Source organism: Lontra canadensis, unplaced genomic scaffold (assembly GCF_010015895.1).
Source record: "Lontra canadensis isolate GAN:19392208 unplaced genomic scaffold, GSC_riverotter_1.0 scaffold3, whole genome shotgun sequence".
NCBI classification, from domain to species: domain Eukaryota; kingdom Metazoa; phylum Chordata; class Mammalia; order Carnivora; family Mustelidae; genus Lontra; species Lontra canadensis.
Genome location: NW_022630997.1, coordinates 51,396,324 through 51,418,211, shown reverse-complemented (window position 1 = coordinate 51,418,211; position 21,888 = coordinate 51,396,324). Strand labels below are relative to the sequence as shown.

At 40.9% G+C, this 21,888-nt stretch overlaps 1 protein-coding gene across 1 annotated transcript in view; it reads left to right on the top strand.

Annotated features, from left to right (window-relative positions):
• Positions 1 to 9,837: 9,837 nt before the first annotated feature.
• Positions 9,838 to 21,888, top strand: part of NRBF2 (nuclear receptor binding factor 2) — a 35,154-nt gene continuing 23,103 nt past the window's right edge. Inside the window, exon 1 of the mRNA XM_032842206.1 lies at positions 9,838 to 10,069. Within this exon, the coding sequence (XP_032698097.1) occupies positions 10,040 to 10,069 (30 nt within the window). The 5' untranslated portion in view covers positions 9,838 to 10,039. The remainder of the gene's footprint in view (positions 10,070 to 21,888) is intronic.

The following is a 21,888-nucleotide window of genomic DNA, read 5'->3' as shown; positions in this document are numbered from 1 at the left end:
GCACCACTGCCACTTCCTTCTCACTCAGGGGTTTCTGCCACCTCTTTGGGGCAATACTCTGTTTCTCTGGCTCATGTTTCCAGTGTGGTACCCAAGGAGCCACGTTTGATGGCAATGTGGAAGCGAATGCCTAGCTCCCTATCATGGATAAATTTCTGTTGTTTAAGTCACCAAGTCTGTGGTACTTTGTTATGACAACCCTAGCAAACTAGTACACTCCCTTTTGGAGCTGATCTATATTAGAATGGCACCTGGTTGGTAGGCTCTCCTAGGAACAGAGATCACTTCTCTGTCACTTCTTCCCACAGACCACCAAAGCTTATTACTCCTAAGTCAAATGCGTCATGCTGCATTCTGACGCAACCTGTCATACACAGACATGGCTGGTGGGTCTGTCCTATAAGATCTGCAGACATGCTTGGGTATGTTTCAATTTAAATAGGAGACTCAAGCTACAATGACATTACTGGATGGGAAAATGAGCTTATGATAGGAAGAAGCAATTGGAAACAGGAGAAACAAAAAGATCTAACGAAGACTTACCAAGTGTGAATGTCTATTGTTAACCACACAAGAACATTTACGTAGTTTATTCTATTAGTTAATTTATTCATTCAAAAATATTGATTGAGTGTCCATGACATGCAAGCTATTCTGTGAGGAGCTAGGGCTGCAATGGTGAACAAAAAAGACATGTCCCTCCCTGGAGGTAGCTTCTGAAGCCTTAAAGGAGATAGGGAGATGTGGAAAACAAAACAGATGATTATAATACCAAAAGATGAAGATTCTTATGGAAGAATTCTAGCATGCCCTGAGGAGACAGAGGAAGGATTATGTATTCGTCCACTAGAGCTGACACAGCAAAACACCACAGACCGAGTGGCTTATACAACAGAAATTTATTTTCTTAGTTCTGGAGACTAAAAGGTCAAGATCAAGGCTGACAGAATTGGTTTTCTCTTAAGGCTTCTCTCTCCTTGGCTACCTTCTCACTGTATCCTCACATGGGCTTTTCCCTGGTGTCTCTTCCTTTTCTTATAAGAAGCCTAGTCTTACTGGGTTTGGACCGCACTTTTATGACCTCATTTAACCTTCATAACCTCTCTAGAAGCCCCATCTCCAAACAGAGTCACATTGAGGATTAGGGCTCCAATATATGAATTTTGGAAAAACACAATTCAGTCCAAAACAGATTAGCTTTTCAGAAAGAAGTCTCATTCAAAGTAAGATCTTAAGTTTGCATGAAAATAGCCAGGTATAGGATGTGGGGAAAGTGTGCTTCAAACATCAGGTAAAGCATAGTCGAAGACCAGGGCACAAGAAAGAATATAGCAAGTTAGGGAATGAATGGTAGTTTTTGTTTTGTTTTTGAAGATTTTATTTATTTATTTGTCAGAGAGAGAGAGAGAGAGTACAAGCAGGGGAGAGGCTGGTAGAGGTAGAGGAAGAAGCAGGCTCCCCACTGAGCAAGGAGCCCAATGCAGGGCTTGATCTCAGGACCCTGGGATCATGACCTGAGCCAAAGGCAACTGCTTAACTGAGTGAGCCACTCACGCATCCTGGGAATGAAAGGTAGTTTGCCCATTGAATCTAGAGAAGTAAGCAGACAACCTGGGAAGATCTGGGAAATCGTGATAGAACTGGGACTTGATCTTAGGGCCATAAGAAGACAACGGCTGTAAGCAGGAGAGTGGCATAATCAAATCTGCCTTGATGATTTCGGCTCTAGTGGGGAGAGTGAACAGAAAAGTGGTAACACTGTAGACAGGAAGACAACTCTTAGGAGTCTGTTAATGATGAAATAGCTAAGGTGGTAGTGGGAATGGAGAGATCTATGCAGAACTGAGAAACCCTCAGGATGTAGAATTGACGGGACTTGCTCATGGACTGGAAGAGGAGGAATAAACTGAGGTTAGTGCTTAGGTTTCTGAGTTGGGCAAATGGGTGGGAAGCTGGTGCCATGCCCTAAGACAGGGAACAAAGAAACAGATGGTCGGGGGCGGGGAGAATGGTGAGCTCAGTTTTCAATATATTGAGTTTTAGATGTGTGAGTCATACAAGTAAGGATGTTCACAGCCTTATCAGCTAGTTATTTCAATCCCTGCTTTAGAGATGAGATTAAAAAAACAAAACTTAAGTTTTAAGAGGTTAAAAAAGTGGGATGGACACCCAGGTTTATCTGACTCCAAAGTTAGGTGTTTTTTTTTTTTTGTTTTGTTTTTGACAGAGATCACAAGTAGGCAGAGAGGCAGGCAGAGAGAGAGGAGGAAGCAGGCTCCCTGCTGAGCAGAGAGCCCGATATGGGGCTCGATCCCAGGACCCTGGGACCATGACCTGAGCCAAAGGCAAAGGCTTTAACCCACTGAGCCACCCAGGTGCCCCAGTTAGGTTTTTTCTACTATAGTCTACAGAATTTTATCCCAAACTCTAAGAGTTGGATCTATTTCGAAGTTCAGAATTTTCTAACTTTTCAAAGCTAATATGGTGCTTTTACTCCATGTAATAGAAGAGAGACTGGGGCAGTATCTCAAGATAAAAAGATGCATTAACAAATCTTCAATGAATCGCGTAAACATAACACCAAGTGGGATAAAGAAGGATTAAATAGTATCATGATAGCTGAGGAGAGGTTTTGCCACCAAATGAGTAATACAAAAACTTTTTGTTTTCAAGGTGTACTGGATTTTGGAATTGTGGACAAAGGTGCACATTCCAGGGTAATGCAAAGGCGTGAAAGTCAATGAAATAGAATTTCCAGAAGAAAGTGGTGGTTAGTTATGTCAAACGTTACTGAGAGATGAAAGGCATACATAGAAGAAAGGTCATTAGATGTGGTGATCAAAAAATTAATAGAGATATCTTCAGGAGCATACCCTCTACTAGGATGAAGTTTTGGGAGCACAGGTCAGCTTTTAAAGAGTTAAATGGTAAGACGAACTACCCATCAATAGAATGGTTAAAATGGTAAAGACAAAAAATGCAAAGTATCAACAGCAATTTAAAGCAAATGACATATTCATTCACTGCTAGTGTTAATGTAAACTGGCATAAGCCTTTTGGAAAACTGGCAATGTCTACTAACACTGAACACATGCATCACACATGACCCAGCAATTCTAGTCCTAGATATTTGCTTAGCAGCCATGCATGCAAACGTGCTCCAAAATACATGGAGAAGAATGTCCATATTTTATTTTGTAGTAGTGGTGCGTGCATGGGCCCTTATTATATTCTAAATGCATCAGTTACAGATAAATAAAAAGTGCCATTCATGGATTACTAATGACATTTGCTCACGAACCAAGGATTATAATTCATTCAAATCTGTACTGTGGTCCCCAAGAAAAGAGAGAAGTCTAAGTTGTTAATGAGAATGGTCCATGAGGATGCACTTCTCCTTTGGAACACACTGATGATCAAAGCAAAGGAAGAGGTAGCACGATGAGAGTTAACCTTGAGGTGAAAGCCATGTGATTGTGTGTACAGTGGAGAGAAAGTTTGGGGGCCTGCTACAGCTCTGCCAGGCCAGGCCTGGATTGCTCTCCTCCAGATGTCTTTTACAGACTCCTATCTTCCTTAAGACATTTTTATTCTGTGATTTTATATTACATGCAGGAAAATGCAATTTGTAACTAACAAGTTCAATGAAATTCCCCGTTTGATTTAATCTAGTCAAGGTTGGTTTCTGCTAGTTGCCAAAGAAAGAGGACCCACAAAAATAGGTGGCATAAGATTCTTGGTTATTAAGTCATAAGTTGTTATTCTTTGTTTACTTTAAGGCTTATTATTAATGAATATGTGAAGAAAGTATAGTTAATATCTTATCTAGAGCCAATTATTTTATTTTTAAATTTTTTAAAAGATTTTATTTATTTGATAGAGAGAACGAGCACAAGCAGGGGGAGCAGCAGGCAGTGGGAGACGGAGAAGCAGGGAGCCAAATGCAGGGCTCCATCCCAGGACCCTGATTCGAGCCAAAGGCAGATGCTTAACCAACTGAGCCACCCAGGTGCTCTTCTACCCAGTGATTTTAAAAGACAGTTCGATCCATGATTAAAAATAGAGTGGGAGGGTGGACAACTGGCTAAGTCTCTTCTGCAAGCAAATGTCATGAAAAAAAAAAAAAAGAGCCAGGATTTATCTAGATTAAAAGCAAATTAAGAGAATTAAGAGATATAACCATCATGAGCAAGGTGTGAACCTTGATTGGATCTTGACTTGGTACTATTTTGGCACTTTGGGGACAGTTGGGGAACTCTATTATATAGGCCGATGTTAAGGAATTGATGATACTTGATTATGTACAACTAAGGCATTATAGTAAATCATAGTAAAGTACGGAAAATGCTCTTATTTTTTAGAGATGAATACTAAAGTAATTAGAGGGGAGTGATATGTTGCTTATAATTTAAAAAATTTTGGCAAACAAATAGATGGAGAAAATATGGTAAAATGTTAGCTACTAAAGACAGGGTTTTGGGTATTTGGGTGTTCATTATACTATTATAATTTTTGATATATTTGAAATTTTTCATATGAGGTATACAAAGTACACCTATCCAAAAAAGGCTTTAATAATTTATACAATTATAAAATATACTTCTATAAAACACAGCCAATAATTACAATTTAATCAAGTAGTAGTTGTTCTGGGATCATTGAAGAATTCAAGAGAGTTCTGCAAATTATTTCAACGTTATGACCAAAAATTCTCCTATTGGTAAACCAGTTACTTTCCCCAGTTACTTTTCTCCCTTCCTCCCAAAAACTAAACAGAAAAAATATAATGTGATGAATATGGCAGTCAAGTCAGGTAAGAGTCAATCGGAATTGTGCAGGTTTTAGAACTGGCGAGAGAGAATTCAGCATGGAAAAACCTAAGTGTCTGGCCAAGGCTGAAGTCTGGCCAGCCTCCATCTATGCTGTGAAAATTCTCTGGCCACAGTCCCGAGGTCTTCACATCTGAGGTTGCATCATTCTTCCCACGGTTGCTTCTGGACTGAATGTCAACAGCATATGATGCAAACACGTCAGGTTAGAAAGTATAATTGTCATATTTCTTTTTCTTTCTCTCTTTCCCTTCTTTCCTCCCTCACGTCCCCTTCCTTCCCCTCCCCTCCCCTCCCCTCCTTCCCTTCCCCTCCCCTCCTTCCCTCCCTCCCTTCCTTCCTCTCTCTTTTTTTTTAATTTTATTTAGTTATTTGACAAATACAGATCACAAGTAGGCAGAGAGAGAGAGGAGGAGGAAGCAGGCTCCCTGCTGAGCAGAGAGCCCAATGTGGGGCTCCATCCCAGGACCCTGAGATCATGACCTGAGCTGAAGACAGAGGCTTTAACCCACTGAGCCACCCAGGCGCCCTTCTCTCTTTCTTTCCTCCTTTCTTTCTTTTCTCCTCTTCCTCCTCCTCCTCCTGCTTTTTCTTCTTCTTTCACTCTTTTTCTTTCTCCCCCACTTCCTCTCTCCCTCCCCATCCCCTCCCCTTTACTTTTTGTTTGTTTTGGAATCCTTTGCCTATAAGGGTTTAAAAGAGAAGCTCCCAGAGGGTCTTCCAGTTCCCTGAAGGGTGGGGAAAGTATAAAGACATGAAAAAGACCATCTCAGAAGTAAAGAGTACAGTGAAAGCGAGTGGTTAAATATTCAATTAATAAATTGAATGTTTTCTCTGTGCTACTTTGATATGACCCCTCCTTCCCTGAAGCCCTCACATGGCTTCCCAGGATTGTCAGTGAGAGCTGTTGGGTACTAATGTTGCTCGGGTAGAATGGCGGCAGGAAGCATGGTCAAAGAGGAACTAAACAGATTAACAATGGCCTGGTAAATCTTGACATCTTCAGAAATATTTTGTGAGAGGAAGCTGGAGGAAGAATAATCTCTAAACTTCTGCCCTACGACTTCAATCATTTCTTCTGTACCATCCCATTTCAAACTCTCCTCTCATCTAGATTTACTTAAGAGTAACCAAGCCCTATCATCTTCCAACATCACAGGATTCCCGTGATCCCTTTCCAATATGTGACCCACTCTGTTTGAAACAAAGTCCAGGTGGATCAGCATTTTGCAGCAAAGGGTCAGAGCAAGAGGTAGAACTGGAAGTTTGAGGTCTATGTAATCAGGAGTGGGAACTATAATGGTTGAAGAGGATTTAATTAGAGATGCCTCAGTGTTCTGAAGTTAAAAAAAAAAAAGTTAAAAAAATATGTTTTGTTAAAAAAATATGGGGGTGTGCCTGGCTGGCTCAGTCAGTAGAGCATATGACTCTTGAATTCAGGGTTGTAAGTTCAAGCCCCACATTGGGTGTAGAGCTTACTTTAAAAGGAAAAACAAAAATCTGAAAAAATATATATATGTGAAAAGGGTTTCCCTCATGCCAGACCTACCACAAATAAACAGGGAAGTTATTTTTTCTAGATGGAAATGAAGCAGCTCTACTGATGCAACAGCAGATACATGGTCCAAGGACATTTTGGGATTTGGGAGAGCTCTCCTCTGCTCCCTTGTTTGACAAACACTAACCTAATACAAAGTTGCTTGAATCATTGCCTTTCTGCCTTTATTTGACTGACTTTTCCCAGGTGTCAACTTACTGGATAAGAAACCCGCCCTGAAATTCTACTTTCCTTGGCCTCCCCTCTGTTGAACTTTGTTGAATAGAATGCCTGACTCCTGCCTAACTTGGCTCTCTTCACCCTGGCTCCTGCTGAAGCAACTGGACAGCTTGGCTCAGAGTCCAAGGAGTTAGGGCCTGTGACCTCACGGCTGCCCTCCCCCTCCCTCACAGGGCCTGTTCCTGCCCAGTCTGGTTTGTGAATAGTTCTTGGCAAATACCCCGGAGGAGAACAGAGCCACTAACAATAGCAACTCCCTTTTTAGCTTCAATCTCTTGGTACTCAGGACTGTGAATTTAGGAAAACCCAAAATAACCTATGTAATTACAGTGGGTTACCCTAACAGTCTATTTCTGTTATTACCACGTTCGTTGTCACTCCAGTAGATATTTAGCTGCTTGTAGTGGAAAGAATACTGGGCTTATGGCCAGACAGACCTAGATTTCAAACCTAGTTCAGCTACTTACCAATTTTATGACATTGGGCAAGTCACTAATTTGAGCCTGTTGGAATTAAATTATGAGCAAGCCTTCGTGTAGGTACTTGGACCCCTGCAAAGTGTTACACAAAGTTAAACCATTGCTACTGATAAATGGGGATAGAAAAGTTTTAGGAAAAAGAAGAAACTTAAATCTTCAAGAAGCACTGGAATCAACTTGAAGCGAGATAGTGTTTATCCTGTGCTCAACATCATGCTCACTCGTAAAAACAACAACTAAAACTATAGTCTCCATTTAAAGGTAAAGGCAGTCCAGTCCTTTTTTATTTTTACTTTTTAAAAAAGATTTTATTTATTTATTTGAGAGTGAGCAAGAGAGAGAGAAAGCATGAGCAAGGAGAGGGAGAAGCAGGACACCCCCTGCCCCCTGTCCCCCACCATTGAGCAGGTAGCACTATGCAGGGCTCAATCCCAGGACTGGGAGACCATGACCAGAGCCAAAGGCAGAGGCTTTTTACCAACTGAGCCACCCAGGTGCCCCTTTAAAGATTTATTTATTTATTTGTGTGAGAGAGAGTGGGGGGTGGGGGCAGAGAGAGAGGGAGAGAGAATCCTGGATCAGACTCACTGCTGAGCTTGGAGCCTGACTTGGGGCTTAACTCCAAGCCCAGGAGACCATGACCTGAACCTAAACTAAGAGTTGGCCGCTTAACGGACTGAGCCACCCAGGCACCCCTGCAGTTCAAGGAAGTGTTACTTTTTGTTCATGATGAATTTGTAAAAGGGAAGGATTTGGTGGTTTCTTTCAAGGCAAGAAAAGTTGAAGCAGGAAGATGAGTCCTTATACAGAATAAGCACAGGAAAGAGGGTTATTACCCACTTACAGGCCAACTATGCCAGCTTACACTAGTTTTCTCTGAAATGTAGCCATTGTTTTCATCACTTAAATTTTTATTTTATTTTATTTTTTTAAGATTTTATTTATTTATTTGATAGAGAGAGACACAGAGAGAGAGGGAACACAAGCATGGGGAAGGGGAGAGGGAGAAGCAGGACTCTTGTGGAGCAGGGAGCCTGATATGGGGCTTGATCCCAGGAACCTGGGATCATGACTTGAGCCAAAGAAAAATGCTTAACAACTGAGCCACGCAGGCACCCCAGATTTTTATTTTATATATAGTGAATAGGGTTGGTCCTTCAGACTTAGATGTATTTTTGCCCCATATCACTCTCGTGCATACATAAAAACGTAAACATAAATGAAAGAAAGTTGGTTAAAGGTTTTTTCTATGGCAATGCAACTTTATCACAACTGCCACCTGGCATCAATGACTATAAGATCACCTGATCTCAGACATGGTAAAATAGGGAAAATCACAACAGGCATTGCCTACATACCTGCCACCCTGCTTGGATACAACACGATGATGGTCTCAGGAGATAAATGAGCTTTTCCCAAAAGGCAAAGATGCTGTCCATGTGTCTGAAGGGATATAAAGCTACAAATAGTCAAAAACAGCCAGTGGCAACTTCTGGTGCAGCTGCTATTTCCCAAATTTCAAGGAATCAGCTTGGATAGCTCTAAAGTCTTTGTAGGCCTGTGACCCTTTCCTTTGATGACATCGCCATGTCCAGCATGCTTTTCATAGCCTTTGGCTTGTTGGGCCAACAGGGTGACAGCAAGTGGCAGAAAACTAGGGCTGGTGAATGCAATGTCTGTGTCACCATTTGGATATGGTTGTATACATCCATCATGTTCTCTCTTTTACTGATTTGACTGAAGTTTCTCTCAAACACTGGTGAGTACTTGAATACATCATACTCTCCTTCCTTGTCCAGCTGTCACTGAAGTTTATTAAACCTGTCCACTGCACAGCCAGCCGCTGGAAATTCACTAGTGCAGTGACATGGATTTACAACCCATGTTTACAGTTTGTCTACTCACCTAGAAGGGGTCTATAATAGTTTTGTTGTTGTTTTGCTTATAACAAATTATCCCAAATGAGTGGCTTATAGCAACACCCATTCATTATCTCACAATTTTCATCGGTCGGTAGTCTGGGCATGACTTCAATGAGTTCTCTGCCCAGGATCTCACAAGGATGCAATCAAGGTGTATGCCTGGGCTCCGACCTCACCTGAAGCTTGGGGTCCTCTTTTAAGACACATGGCTCTTGAACAAATTCATTTCCTTGAAGCCGTGGAACTCATGGTGCTTCTCTCCCAGGTCCTTATCTGTATCCTTTACGACATAAATCACAATTATTTTTTGTCAGCGAATTCCTTGACTGAAGGAATTCCTAGCAGAGTGGTTTAGCACATAACTGCTAACTTAATAAAGTATTCTATTTGGCTATTTGTAACACCTATTACTTCTATTACTTCTTTACACCTATTACTTTCTTAATTAGTACGCTATCATCTAGAGGGCAGAGCTCTTATCATTCTTTTGTCTCCCTCCATGGGGAAGTCTAGTCCAGCGAAACAAATCAGATGCAAGAATAAAGGTGGGAACGGGAGAGCAAGAGAAAACGTGGCAAAGCAGAGGGATTTGGGGAAAAGTCATAGGGAAGAAAACGAGAGAGGCCAAGAGCCAAGTCAGCCATCTAAATTTCAACAAGGCTGTCCACCCTCCACGTGACGTCAGAGAAGACGTCAAGAAGCTAAAGATACGCCTCTCGCGAGAGGAAAGACCGCCCATGCCCCGCCTTCCCTGAGCCCCACCCACTCCCCCCGCTCCCCACTCCCACCTTGAACCAGCCACGTGTGACGCCACGACGCGTGCGTGGCCGCGGCGCAGGGGGCGGGCCCGCGGCGCGCCACCGGAGGAGGAAGTGGTGCGGTTGTTGCTCCCTCTGCGCCCACTGCTGTCTCCCAGGGCGCGGAGAGGGGCCGCTGTCGCCACCGCTGCGTCGCCCCCTCTACTACTGTTTCCCTCCATGTGCCCCGGCGCCGTCGCTCCCCTTCCTCAGGCCGCCGCTTACCCCGGGGTCTATGGAAGTAATGGAAGGACCCCTCAACCTGGTGAGTAGCCCACAGAGGGTCGTGTCCGCGCTCGGGAGCTTTTGCTTCAGGAGTGCTGTCGTGTCTCCGGCGTGCTGCAGACCCTCCAGGCCGGCGGGGGTGGTCCTGAGGGGAAAGGGAGGAGAGCAGGCGTCGTCCCCCAGCGCCTCCGCGCAAGCAGCCCCAGACGTTGCCCCCTTCAGTATCCCGGGAAGCTATCACGTCCCACTTCCCGCCGCCCTGGGGCTCTCCCAGTCGCAGTGCCGTGAGCGAGGGGCTTCCACCAGCGGGGAAAGCCACCTCTTCAGGCTGGAGGAAATGACTCCAAGCGCCACGTAACCACCTCGCTGCAGCCTGGAGGGGCACTGAAGCCGGCAGGGCAGCAGTGGTATGTAGCACTGGCTTTAACTTCCAACACATTGGGTCTGAAGCCTGAGCCTCCTTACTTTGGAGAGTTGGTGCAATAGCTCCTGTTTCCCCCATTTTCCTCTCCACGCATTTCTCACCTACATTCAGATGCATAAACTGAGAATCTCTCTTCTCTAGTAAGTTAGAGACAGCTGGGAAAACAACAACAACAACAACAACAACAAAAACAGGGCCGTCCCTGTTTTTAGCTCCGTTTCATCACTTTAAACATCATGAAAATTAGGTAGTGTTTGTGCTTCTCAGAAAAAGCGTACATAGGCTATTTAGTTATTTATGTTTTTAGGCATTTCAGATGTTCCCATTAAAACAGCAGCGAGCAACACGAGTTCTTTTCTGACTGACTACTGCATCTTTTGGTTTCCTAGAGGGTACCTATTTTGGATACTGAAGTCAGATTACTTAAGGTTGTAGACAGGGGGAACTTTTGGAGTCACACGTTTGCAGTTCATTTGCGAAGGTGGGCGATGGTGGCATTGGAGGAAGAGGGAGGTATGGAGAATTAGTTTCTGAGGTTGGAACTCTGAACCCTAGTGTGGTGGACGAGCTGGAGGCTGCATTTAAACCATTCTACAGAGAAGCAGTAGAGCTTGGTGGTTTGAGTATAGATTCTGAAGCTAGGCTGCTTGGATTTCAGTTCTGCCTTTTGTTGCTTAATAGTTCTCTGACCTTGGGCAAATTAGTTGACCTTACCCTGTTTCTGGTTTGTTGTGAGGATTAAAGGAGTAAAGAGGTGTAAACGGCTTAGAACAGCATCTGGTACCTAGTACAGTGTAAGAGTTAGCTATTACAGTAACCAGACCATAAGCTCTTAATTTAAACTCGTCTATGGGGTGCCTGGGTGGCTCAGTGGGTTAAAGCCTCTGCCTTCGGCTCAGGTCATGAGCTCGGGGTCCTGGGATCGAGCCCCACACCAGGCTCTGCTCAGCAGGAATTTTGCTTCTCGCCCACCAACCCCCCCCACCCCTGCTGCCCCACCTGCCTCTCTGCCTACTTGTGATCTCTGTCAAATTAAAAAAAAATCTTCAATAAAAACTCATTTGTAAAATGAATGCTTGGACTTGATGCGCTTGAAAAGCCAAAGATTCTAGGACCTATAGCTGATGTTCCCAAGTGACTGGTGCCAGCTTAGCTGCTCTGAGAAACACCTCCTAGTTTTAAGTTGAGCCTGCCCCCATTGGTTAAGAGTTGTTTACACTTAAAAGGAATTGGATGAGATTCGTGAGTTTTTTTAAAAACCAGGGATACATCTTGCACTTTTCTGTATTTAAAGTGATGAATAGTTCAAGTGAAATATAATAGATGGCTCAGTACTGAAACTTCATGGGAATATTATTAGAAATAACCAGCAGTTTACAGAGTGCTTCAAAGTTCAAGTGTCCTTGCAAAATGACCATTGGTTCAGTTCCAGTTTGCTTCACTTTATTTGGCTACAGGCTGCAGCATAACTCCAGCCAGCGGCCCCACTCGTGTGTGGTAGCTTATGAGAAGACTGGAGCTGGGTGACAGTTGAAGATGGAGCAACAGAATCACCAGTTTAGGAGAAATTAGTTAAATGGTGACAATAGTATTATCTTTCTATAGAGGAGAATTTTGGCTAGAACCTTGTCGAGCAGGCTAGCATAATTCCATTATCCAGCCTTAAGATGTTATGTGGACAAGTATCAGACCATTTGAGATTTGAAAGATCTGAGTTGGAAGATAACAGATGAACAGATATTAACATTTATTTGAATCATTTTAACTGCTAAATGCCAGTGAGAGGCCTCTGAATTTGTCACTCAGTTGTAAAAGTTAGGTGTTTTTTTTTTTTTTTAAGATTATCACTTTTTTTTATGTCAGCAGTTAACCAACTTAGTATCCAGTTGACTAAATGTGAGAAATAGTTCTCAGTGCTATGATTTAATGAGTGCCTGTGAAAATCCCAGTAGTTTATATAGGATTTTCCTGTTTCCTTTTTTCTTTTTTTTTAAAGATTTTATTTATTTATTTGACAGAGATCACAAGTAGGCAGAGAGGCAGGTAGAGAGAGAGAGGGAGAGAGGGAAGCAGGCTCTCTGCCCAGCAGAGAGCCCGATGCGGGCCTCGATCTGAGGACCCTGAGATCATGACCTGAGCCGAAGGCAGAGGCTTAACCTACTGAGCCACCCAGGTGCCCTATAAAGGATTTTTCTAATGACATTATATATAGACTAGATTTGTTGTGTAAGGACGTATTACAGTACCTAGGTTTATAATTATTTGTCCTCAGAGTATCCTTGGTATTTAGGAAGAACTGATTCCCAGTTTTACAGAAAAATAAGCCTAGACTGATAGAAATAAAATAATTACTTGGATTGTGGGTCACAAGTTACTTTAATAATCATGACCTTTTCTAACAGTAGTTCTGAATTAATGTACAGTACTCACCATTTTCATTCATTGTGAGCTTTATATATATTGGACTGTGGATTCTATGTCATATAGTGCTTTTGCTTTAGTATGGATTCTTTTATGTCAGGTTTGCAGTAAGGGCCTTATGTGCTTACTTCCTGGCAGTAGATATTTTAAAATACAGGAGACTGGTCCAAAAATAGTCATTTTAATATATAATACAGATACTGTAGTCTAGTTCTCTGGTTTTTGAAATTGGTTAAAAGAAAAACTAAATCCAATATACATTGTTGGGTGCAGAGGAATAACTAGTCTTTGGACTAAACAAGTTTGGTTTCATCAGGTTTTTTTTTGTCAATCTTTAATATAGAAAAATTATAGCTTATAAAGTTAACTTAGTGTATATTTAGGCATTTCTTTCCATTTAATTTTGTCATAGTGAGTGCTGGTAGCAAACATCAAAACTTGTGTGAGATAATTTGTAGTTCTTTGATTTGTTTACTGCCTATTTGGGAAGTGATGTCAGACCTTAATTTACACATGACTGTTGCTCATGCTTTGTTTACCTACTCTGCAAACTCTTAAGGACAGGGTCCATGTGATTATGTGGCTGCAGTTGTATGGGTTTGGCTCTCTTAAGTGCTGAGAATGTTTTGTTGAGTAACTGAGCTTCCCTCTGGAGTGGTCATTTCTCATCTAAGACAAGGAGTCAGATATCATGGTCCAGAGAACAGCCTTGTACATACCAGGAGCCTTTATAATTATCCCATCTTACTTAATGGTGACAGTAAAATGTTTAAGGTAAAAAACAGTCTGTTTTGAACCACTTTCTTGTTGCCCTAAAAAATTTCAAGTAAAGTTCATCCTTACAGCTATGTTGGGCTCACTGGAAGCACTCTGGGGAAAGCACAAGCACGAAGACTTACCCAAAAATTACTAAGTGCTAGGGTTGGCATCTGGTACTTAACATATATAGTTGACCTTGAACAATGTGGGGATTAGGGGTGCCGGCCTCCTGTGTGGTCAAAAACTCCATGTATAACTTTTGACTCCTCATAGACTTTTTTTATGATAGTATACCATCAATTTTTATTTATGAATGTACTACCTTAACCATAAGTTTCTGTATGTTCCTTTATTATTTTCCATGTTTTCCATATATTCAACAATAATCACAAGTAATTTTTTAAAAGGTTTATTTATGGGGTGCCTGGGTGGCTCAGTGGGTTAAGGCCTCTGCCTTTGGCTCAGGTCATGATCCCAGATTCCTGGGATCGAACCTCACATGGGGCTCTCTGCTCAGTGGGGAGCCTGCTTCCCCTGCCTTCTCTCTCTCCCTGCCTCACTGCCTACTTGTGATCTCTGTCAGATGAATAAATAAAATCTTTAAAAAAAAAAAAAAGGTTTTTTTTAATTTGGGGAGGTGGGGGAGGGGCAGTGGAAGACGGGGAGAGACTCTCAAGCAGACTCTCTGCTGAACACAGAGCCTGATGTGGGGCTCAGTCCGACGACCCTGAGATCATGACCCTAGCTGAAATCAAGAGTCCAATGTTGAACCAGCTGAGTCACCCAGGCGCCTTCCCCCCATAAAGAATATTATTAATAAATGAGAAAATAATTTAAAAATGCCTCTATTATTTTACCAGTATTTACATAAACTTAAATATTTGTTTCCATGACCCTAATAGTCTTATTTATTTAGTGTTTCAAGTTTTTATTTAAATTCTAGTTAACATATAGTGTAATACTAGTTTCAGGAGTAGTTTAGTAATTTGTCACTTATGTAACACCCAGTGTTCAGTCACAAGTACCCTTAATACTTGTCACCCATTTAGTTCAAACCCCCTGCCCCACGTACCCTTCAGCAACTCTATTTGTTTTCTGTAGTTAAGAATCTTCTTATGGATTGCTTCTCTCCCTCCCCCCCTCTTTTTTTTCTTTTCCCTTATGTTCATCTGTTTTTTTTTTCTCTTAAATTCCACATATGAGTGAAACCATATATTTGTCTCTGACTTCATTTAGCATGATACTCTCTAGTTCCATCCACGTCATTGCAAGTGGCAAGATTTCATTCTTTTTGATGACTAATATTCCATTGTAAATATGTACCACATCTTCTCTATGCATTCACTGGTTGATTTGGGCTTTCTCCATAATTTGGCTGTTGTGATAATGTTGCTATAAATATTGGGATGCACGTGTTCCTTTGAATCACTGTTTTTGAATCCTAAATTTTGTACCCTAAATTCCTAGTGCAATTGCTGGGTCATAGGGTAGTTTTATTTTTAACTTTTTGTGGAACCCCATACTGTTTTCCAGAGTGGCTGCACCAGTTTGCATTCCTACCAATAGTGTAAGAGGATTCCCCTTTCTCCTCATTCTCACTAGTAACTTGTTTCCTGACTTGTTAATTTTAACCATTCTGACAGGTGTGAGGTGATGTCTCATTGTAGTTTTGATTTGTATTTCCCTGATAATGAGTGATGATGAGCATCTTTTCATGTGTCTGCTGGCCATCTGGATGTCTTCTTTGGAAAAATGTCTAATCATATCTTCTGTGTACTTCTTAACTGGGTTATTTGGTTTTGGGGTGTTGATTTTGATAAGTTCTTTATAGATTTTGGACTAACCCTTCCTCAGATCATTTGCAGATATCTTCTCCCATTCTGAAGGTTGCCTTTTAGTTTTGTTGATTATTTCCTTGAAGTCCCAGTAGTTCATATTTGCTTTTGTTTCCTTTGCCCCTGGAGATGGGTCTAGTAAGAAGTTGCTATGACTAATGTCAAAGGGGTTCTCCTCTAGGATTTTGATAGTTTTTTATGTCACATTTAGGTCTTCCATCCATTTTGAATTTATTTTTGTGTATGGTGTAAGGAAGTGGTCCAGTTTCATTCTTTTGCATGTTGCTGTCCAGTTTTCCCAACTCCCTAAAGACTTAACTACTCCTAGCCTACTGTTGACTGGAAGTCTTAACCAATAACATAAACAGTTGATGAGCACATATTTTGTATATATATTATGTACCATTTTCTTATAATAAACTAGAGAAAAAAAATATTAAAATCATAAGGAATGTACTTTACAATACCACACTGTATTTACTGAAAAAAAATCCAGGTATAAGTGGACCTATGCAGTTTAAACCACTGTTGTTCAAGGGTCAACTGTATTATTTATCTTCTTAGTAGCTGTATATTTCGCCATTTTACAGATGAAGATACTGAAACGCAGAGTAAATGGTGATAGTGCGATTTGAAAGCAAGATTCTCATTAAAATAGTGATCTTAGTATTAGAAGAGTGTTTGCCCATTTGTTTTTTTATTTTTATTTTTTTAAGATTTTATTTATTTATTTGACAGAGAGAGAGATCACAAGTAGGCAGAGGCAGGCAGAGAGAGCAGGGAAAGCAGGCCCCTGCTGAGCAGAGAGCCCGATGCCGAGCTCCATCCCAGGACCCTGAGACCATGACCTGAGCTGAAGGCAGAGGCTTAACCCATTGAACGCCCTGGGTGCCGCTCATTTGTTTTGACTGTGATCTGCAGTGAGATTTTTATGTAATGACCAGGACACATATACATATGTCTGTATTACTGCAGAGCTGCCACATTATGCATATGCCTCTTGAAATTGTGGGAAATACAGGGGCTTTTATAAATTTCACTCAAAACAAAACTCTAATATTTACTATTGCAATATTTTAAAAAAACTAATGTTTGCTATTACTGTGTAATACTTCATATTAGGTTTTTAAAGTTTTAATATTTCCTATTAGAGCTTAAATATTTACTCTAATATTTACTACTAGGTTTTTTAAATGCTGGTTTTGACCCACTAAATTGATTTCACAACTTACTGGTGGATTGTATCTTACAGTTTGTCTTCACAGCAGATGGTGGCAGTTCTGAAGAAAAGTGAGCTACACTGGAAATGAGGTAGCAAAAAAGATGCAGCAGAGCTGCATGTGGGAGAAATTGATCATTAGAGTTAAAATCAAAAACAGGTCTTGGATTTCTCTAACACTTGAGCAGTTATCTTAAGTATAGTTACATTACGTTAGTTTGATGGGTCAGTTCAGTACTTACTTTACTGTTAGGAGGTACTACTTTTCTGTGGGAGACTTACAGTGAATTTATTGGGGAAGGGAGGAGAGTGAATGTGGCTTCTCCTTTGCTCTCTATTGAAGACCCTGCCACCAGGTTCAGAAGGACATTACATTTTCCTCTACCTTTTCGGTATTGTGTTTGTTATGGTGTTCTCTTCCCGTCATCTTTATGTACAGCTTTCCCCAAGGAAACAGAAATAAATACATGAAAAGTAATAGAAAGTAAAACTCTTTTCCTTTGGGGAAAAAGACAATGTTGAGTCTGTATTTTTAAAGCAGTATGTGAAGTAGGAAGTACTTCTTGGTGGGGGAAGTCACTAAATAATTTAGTTGTAGTTAGGATTTTCACTGGTTGCAGATGACGAAAGTCACTTAAGATTAGCAAATGCCAAAAGCGATAATTTATTGAAAGGGATAATGTATTGGAATCAAAAGAAAGGTGCAGGAAGGCCAGGGCTACAATGTAGGTGGGCTAAGAACTTGGGGGACCTTGAGGCTCAGAGTTAATCAGATTCTCCCTCTGCCTCTTCAGGCATGACTGCTTTACTTACTTCTCTCCACAGACTTATATTAAAGATTAATTCCTGAATATCACATTAGTTAAAACCACTTAAAACTTTTTTTTTATTTTTTTAAAGATTTTATTTATTTATTTGAGAGAGAGACAGTGAGAGAGAGCATGAGCGAGGAGAAGGTCAGAGAGAGAAGCAGACTCCCCGTGGAGCTGGGAGCCGGATGTGGGACTTGATCCCAGGACTGCAGGATCATGACCTGAGCCAAAGGCAGTCGTCCAACCAACTGAGCCACCCAGGCGACCCACTTAAAACTTTCTTGACAGACTCTCTGTTCCTAAGCTTGAAAATCTAGTGGAAGAGATTCTTTATGTGTCCAGAGGACAAGGTAATATAAGATCATGGCAACTTCATAAGAATCCTGTTGATTACCTAGGAAGAAGAGCAGTTCATAGAAGGAGTTATGTGTGAAGTTATTTGTGAAGCGTTAGCTGTTTCTAACAAGGATTCAGCAAGGGAGGAATTTGTACAGGACACACAGTAAGACGTTACTAAATCTGGAGCTCTTTTACTTCTTACAAATGTTTTAGAACATTTTGTATTATTGGACTTTCATTTGTATTGAAGACAGAATAGGAACATTTCTGGTTAAAATGCCCGGGAGATTGGTTGTTGGATGAAATAGTGAATGAAGTGCACCAAGAACCAATTCTTTCTTTGTATATATGTATATACATATGTATAGTTATTTTTAGATTTTGATGCAGAGTTTTATTCTGATATTTTTCTGAAATATAGTAATGTTTGTCAGCATTTACCAGTCTCCCATCCTTCTATGCAACTTAGCATTCATTCCCTTATCCAGCTAACCAACACCTCTGAGTAATAACTGTCTCCTGGACCTCAAGGATTCAGCAGTGAAGAGGACAAGGTCCCAGTTGTTACAACTTTTGTCCCATATCTTCAGTTTTCTTTTCATCTGTTGCATCCTCATTCCGTATTTTTTTTTCCGTATTTTCTTTAATATCTGAAGCATAATTAAGTTCCTCAATATTAATTCCAGCATATGGACTATCTCTGGGTCTGTTTCCGTTGTCTATCTCTTTATTACCAGTCACTTTTTCCTGCTTCACATTCTTAGTAAGTTTATTGTATGTCATGCTTTGTGGATGATGTGTTGTTGAGACTGAAATAGGAGTCTTCCTCTAAAGAGTATTTCATGCTGGTTGGCAGTTAAAATACTGGCAGATCACCATGATCTAGTCTAAACTTGGTTTTTAGGCTTTATTAGGGTGGACCTATTTTAGTTTTACCCATAATGCCTAGAGTGGGATCCTTAGTCCATAGGGCTGACAGAACTGAAAGCCCTGGTGTTCACCAAGGTTCCTGTAGTCTGTCCAGCCTAAACAGCAATATGTCTCCCCAACACTATGTGGCTTCTGAAATGTCTGTGCAGCATCTGCTTGGTCTCCTGGAGTTATACCTTGTGCATATGCAGCTTAGGCATTGGCTAAGGATCTGAAAGGATTTTTTTAATGCCTGTTTTTAGGTTGTCTTCTTCACTGCAGTTCCCTCCAATCCTGGACCCTCCTCAAATTCCAGTCTTTTGACTCTAGTCCTCATTCCACCTTCCCAGTTAGATACTGCCATCTGCTTGGGTTTTATTTTTCTGCACTATGTTTTGGAAAGTGATCTCAGGAAGCAAGCTAGGTGAATGTAGGTCTCACGTTGTGCTTATCCTTTTCTTGAAAATGTGGCCTTCTGTTAACTTTTTTGTTCAGTGTCTGTAAACTGTTGTTTTTATATATTGTAGCCAGCTTTGGAATTGTCTACAGCTGGTGGTAAGCCGATGCTATCTACTGCCTTACAGCTGGGTTATAAATCTAAATCTCCATGAGAATTCAAGAGGTTCTCAACAAAATTAAGTCAGTTTATTGTAAGCCTAAATGCCAGAAAGTACGTTAGTATGAGATTGTAGTATCATGAAGTCTAATATCCAGTACTCAATGACAGTATCACAACCTCATGAGGATTGGCCAGTCACTGCTTTCCCTATTTAAACATCGGTTTCTAGGGGTGCTTGGTCGGCTCAATCAGTAGAGCATGTGATTCTTGATCTCAGGTTGTGAGTTGAAGCCCCACATTGGGTGCAGAGTTTACATTTAAAAAAAAAAAAAGTACTTCTAATAGAGTTTGAGGCAGCTTACAATGAAAGATGAAGATGCCATATATTAGTATATGAGTTATACAGCAAAGTATTCCAAGATTTAGGAGCTTAAAATAACACACGTTTGTTTTTTTACAATTTCTGTGAGGCAGGAATAAGGGCATGGCTTAGGTGGGTCCTTTGCTATAGGTCTCAAGACTGATGTCAAGGTATCATCTGGGGTTGCAGTTCTATTTGAAGGTTCCACTGGGGCAGGAGCTACTTCCAAGCTCACTCACATGGTGGATGGTAGGATTTAATTCCTTGAAGGCTCTGTGATCAGCTTTTGGATATAGTTCCTTGCAGGCTGTTGTCAAACTACCCTTTTTTCCATGTGAGCCTTTCCATAGGGCAGTTCACAACAGGACTCTTGGCTTCATTAAAGTGAGCATGGGAGAGAAAGTGGTACCAAGATGGAAGTGGCAGTCTTTTCTAAACTAATCGTCTGAATCAACAACGAATATCAAAAAAATACAATTCTGTGGGACTATATCAAACTAATAAGCTGCACAGCAAAGGAAATCGCTGACAAAATGAGTGGGAGAAAATATTTGCAAATTACACATCTGATAAGGTGTTAATGCCTAAAATATATTAAGAATTCATATAACTCAATAGCAGAAAATCAAACATCCAATTAAAAAATGGGCTGAGGATCTGAGTAGACATTATTCCTTTTTTAAAAGATTTTATTTATTTATTAGAAAAAGAAAGAGCATGAGTGGAGGAGGCAACAAACAGAAAAGCAGGACACCGTGCTGAGCAGGGAGCCCAACTCGGGACTCAGTCCCAGGACCCTGGGATCATGACCTGAGCTGAAGGCAGACACTTAACTGACTGAGCCACCCAAATGCTCCAAATAGACATTTTTCCATAGGAGACATGCAGATGGCCAATTGGTACAGGAAAAGATACTTAACATCACTGATATTAGGGAGATAGATGCACATCAAAACCATAGTGAGATACCATTTCACCCATATTAGAACGGCCAATATAAAAAAGGCTAGAAATGACAGTTGTTGACTAGGATGTAAAGAGAAGAGAACCAATTTGCATTCCCACCAATACTATTGGTGGGAATGCAAATTGGAGCAGCCACTATGGAAAACAGTGTGGAAGTTCCTCAAAAAAAAAAAAAAGTAAGAATGGACCTACCTTATAATCCAACAGTTCCACTTCTGGGTGTTTGAAGAAAATGAAAACACTAACTTGAAAAGTTATATGGACCCTATGTTCTTTGAAGCATTATTTATAATAGCCAAGATATGGAAACAACCTAAGTTTCCCTTGCTGGATGAATGGATAAAGATGTAGTATTTATACAGTAGGATATTATTCAGACACACACACACACACACACACACACGATGAAATCTTCTCATTTATGGCAAAATGAATGGACATAGAGGACATTTTGTGATATGAAGTAAGAGAAAGACAGACGTGTGATTTTACTTACGTATGGAACTTAAAAGGCAAAAAAACCAAAAAACCCAAATAAACAAAAAACAAGCTCATAGAGCAGATTGGTGGTTGCCTTAGGTGATGGTGAGGGGTGGTCAGAATAGATGGAGGAGGTCAGAAGGTACAAATTTGTGGTTATAAATAAGTCCTAGGATAGAATGTATAGCATGGTGACTGTTGCTGATAATACTGTTTGTGTATTTGAAAGTTGCAAAGATAATATATCTGAAAAATCTTCATCTGAAGAAAAAAGTTTTGGGGCATCTGGATGGCTCAGTTGGTTAAATGACTATTGATTTTGGCTCAGATCATGATCTCAGGGTCATGAGATTAGCCCAACGTTGAGCCTGCTTAAGATTCTCTCTCCCGGGACGCCTGGGTGGCTCAGTTGGTTAAGCGGCTGCCTTCGGCTCAGGTCATGATCCCAGCGTCCTGGGATCGAGTCCCACATCGGGCTCCTGGCTCGGTGGGGAGCCTGCTTCTCCCTCTGCCTCTGTCTGCCTGTGCTCGCTCGCTTTCTCTTCCTCTGTCTCTGACAAATAAATAAATAAAATCTTTAAAAAAAAAAAAAAAAAGATTCTCTCTCCCTCAGCTCCCTACCTCTTAAAAAAAAAAAAGAAGTTTTTTTGTAATAATGTAAGGTGTATGATGTTAAATAGACTTATTGTGATCATTTTGCAGTATACACAAATATCAAGTCATGTACATCTGAAACTAGTATAATGTTACATGTCAACTATACTTGAATTAAAAA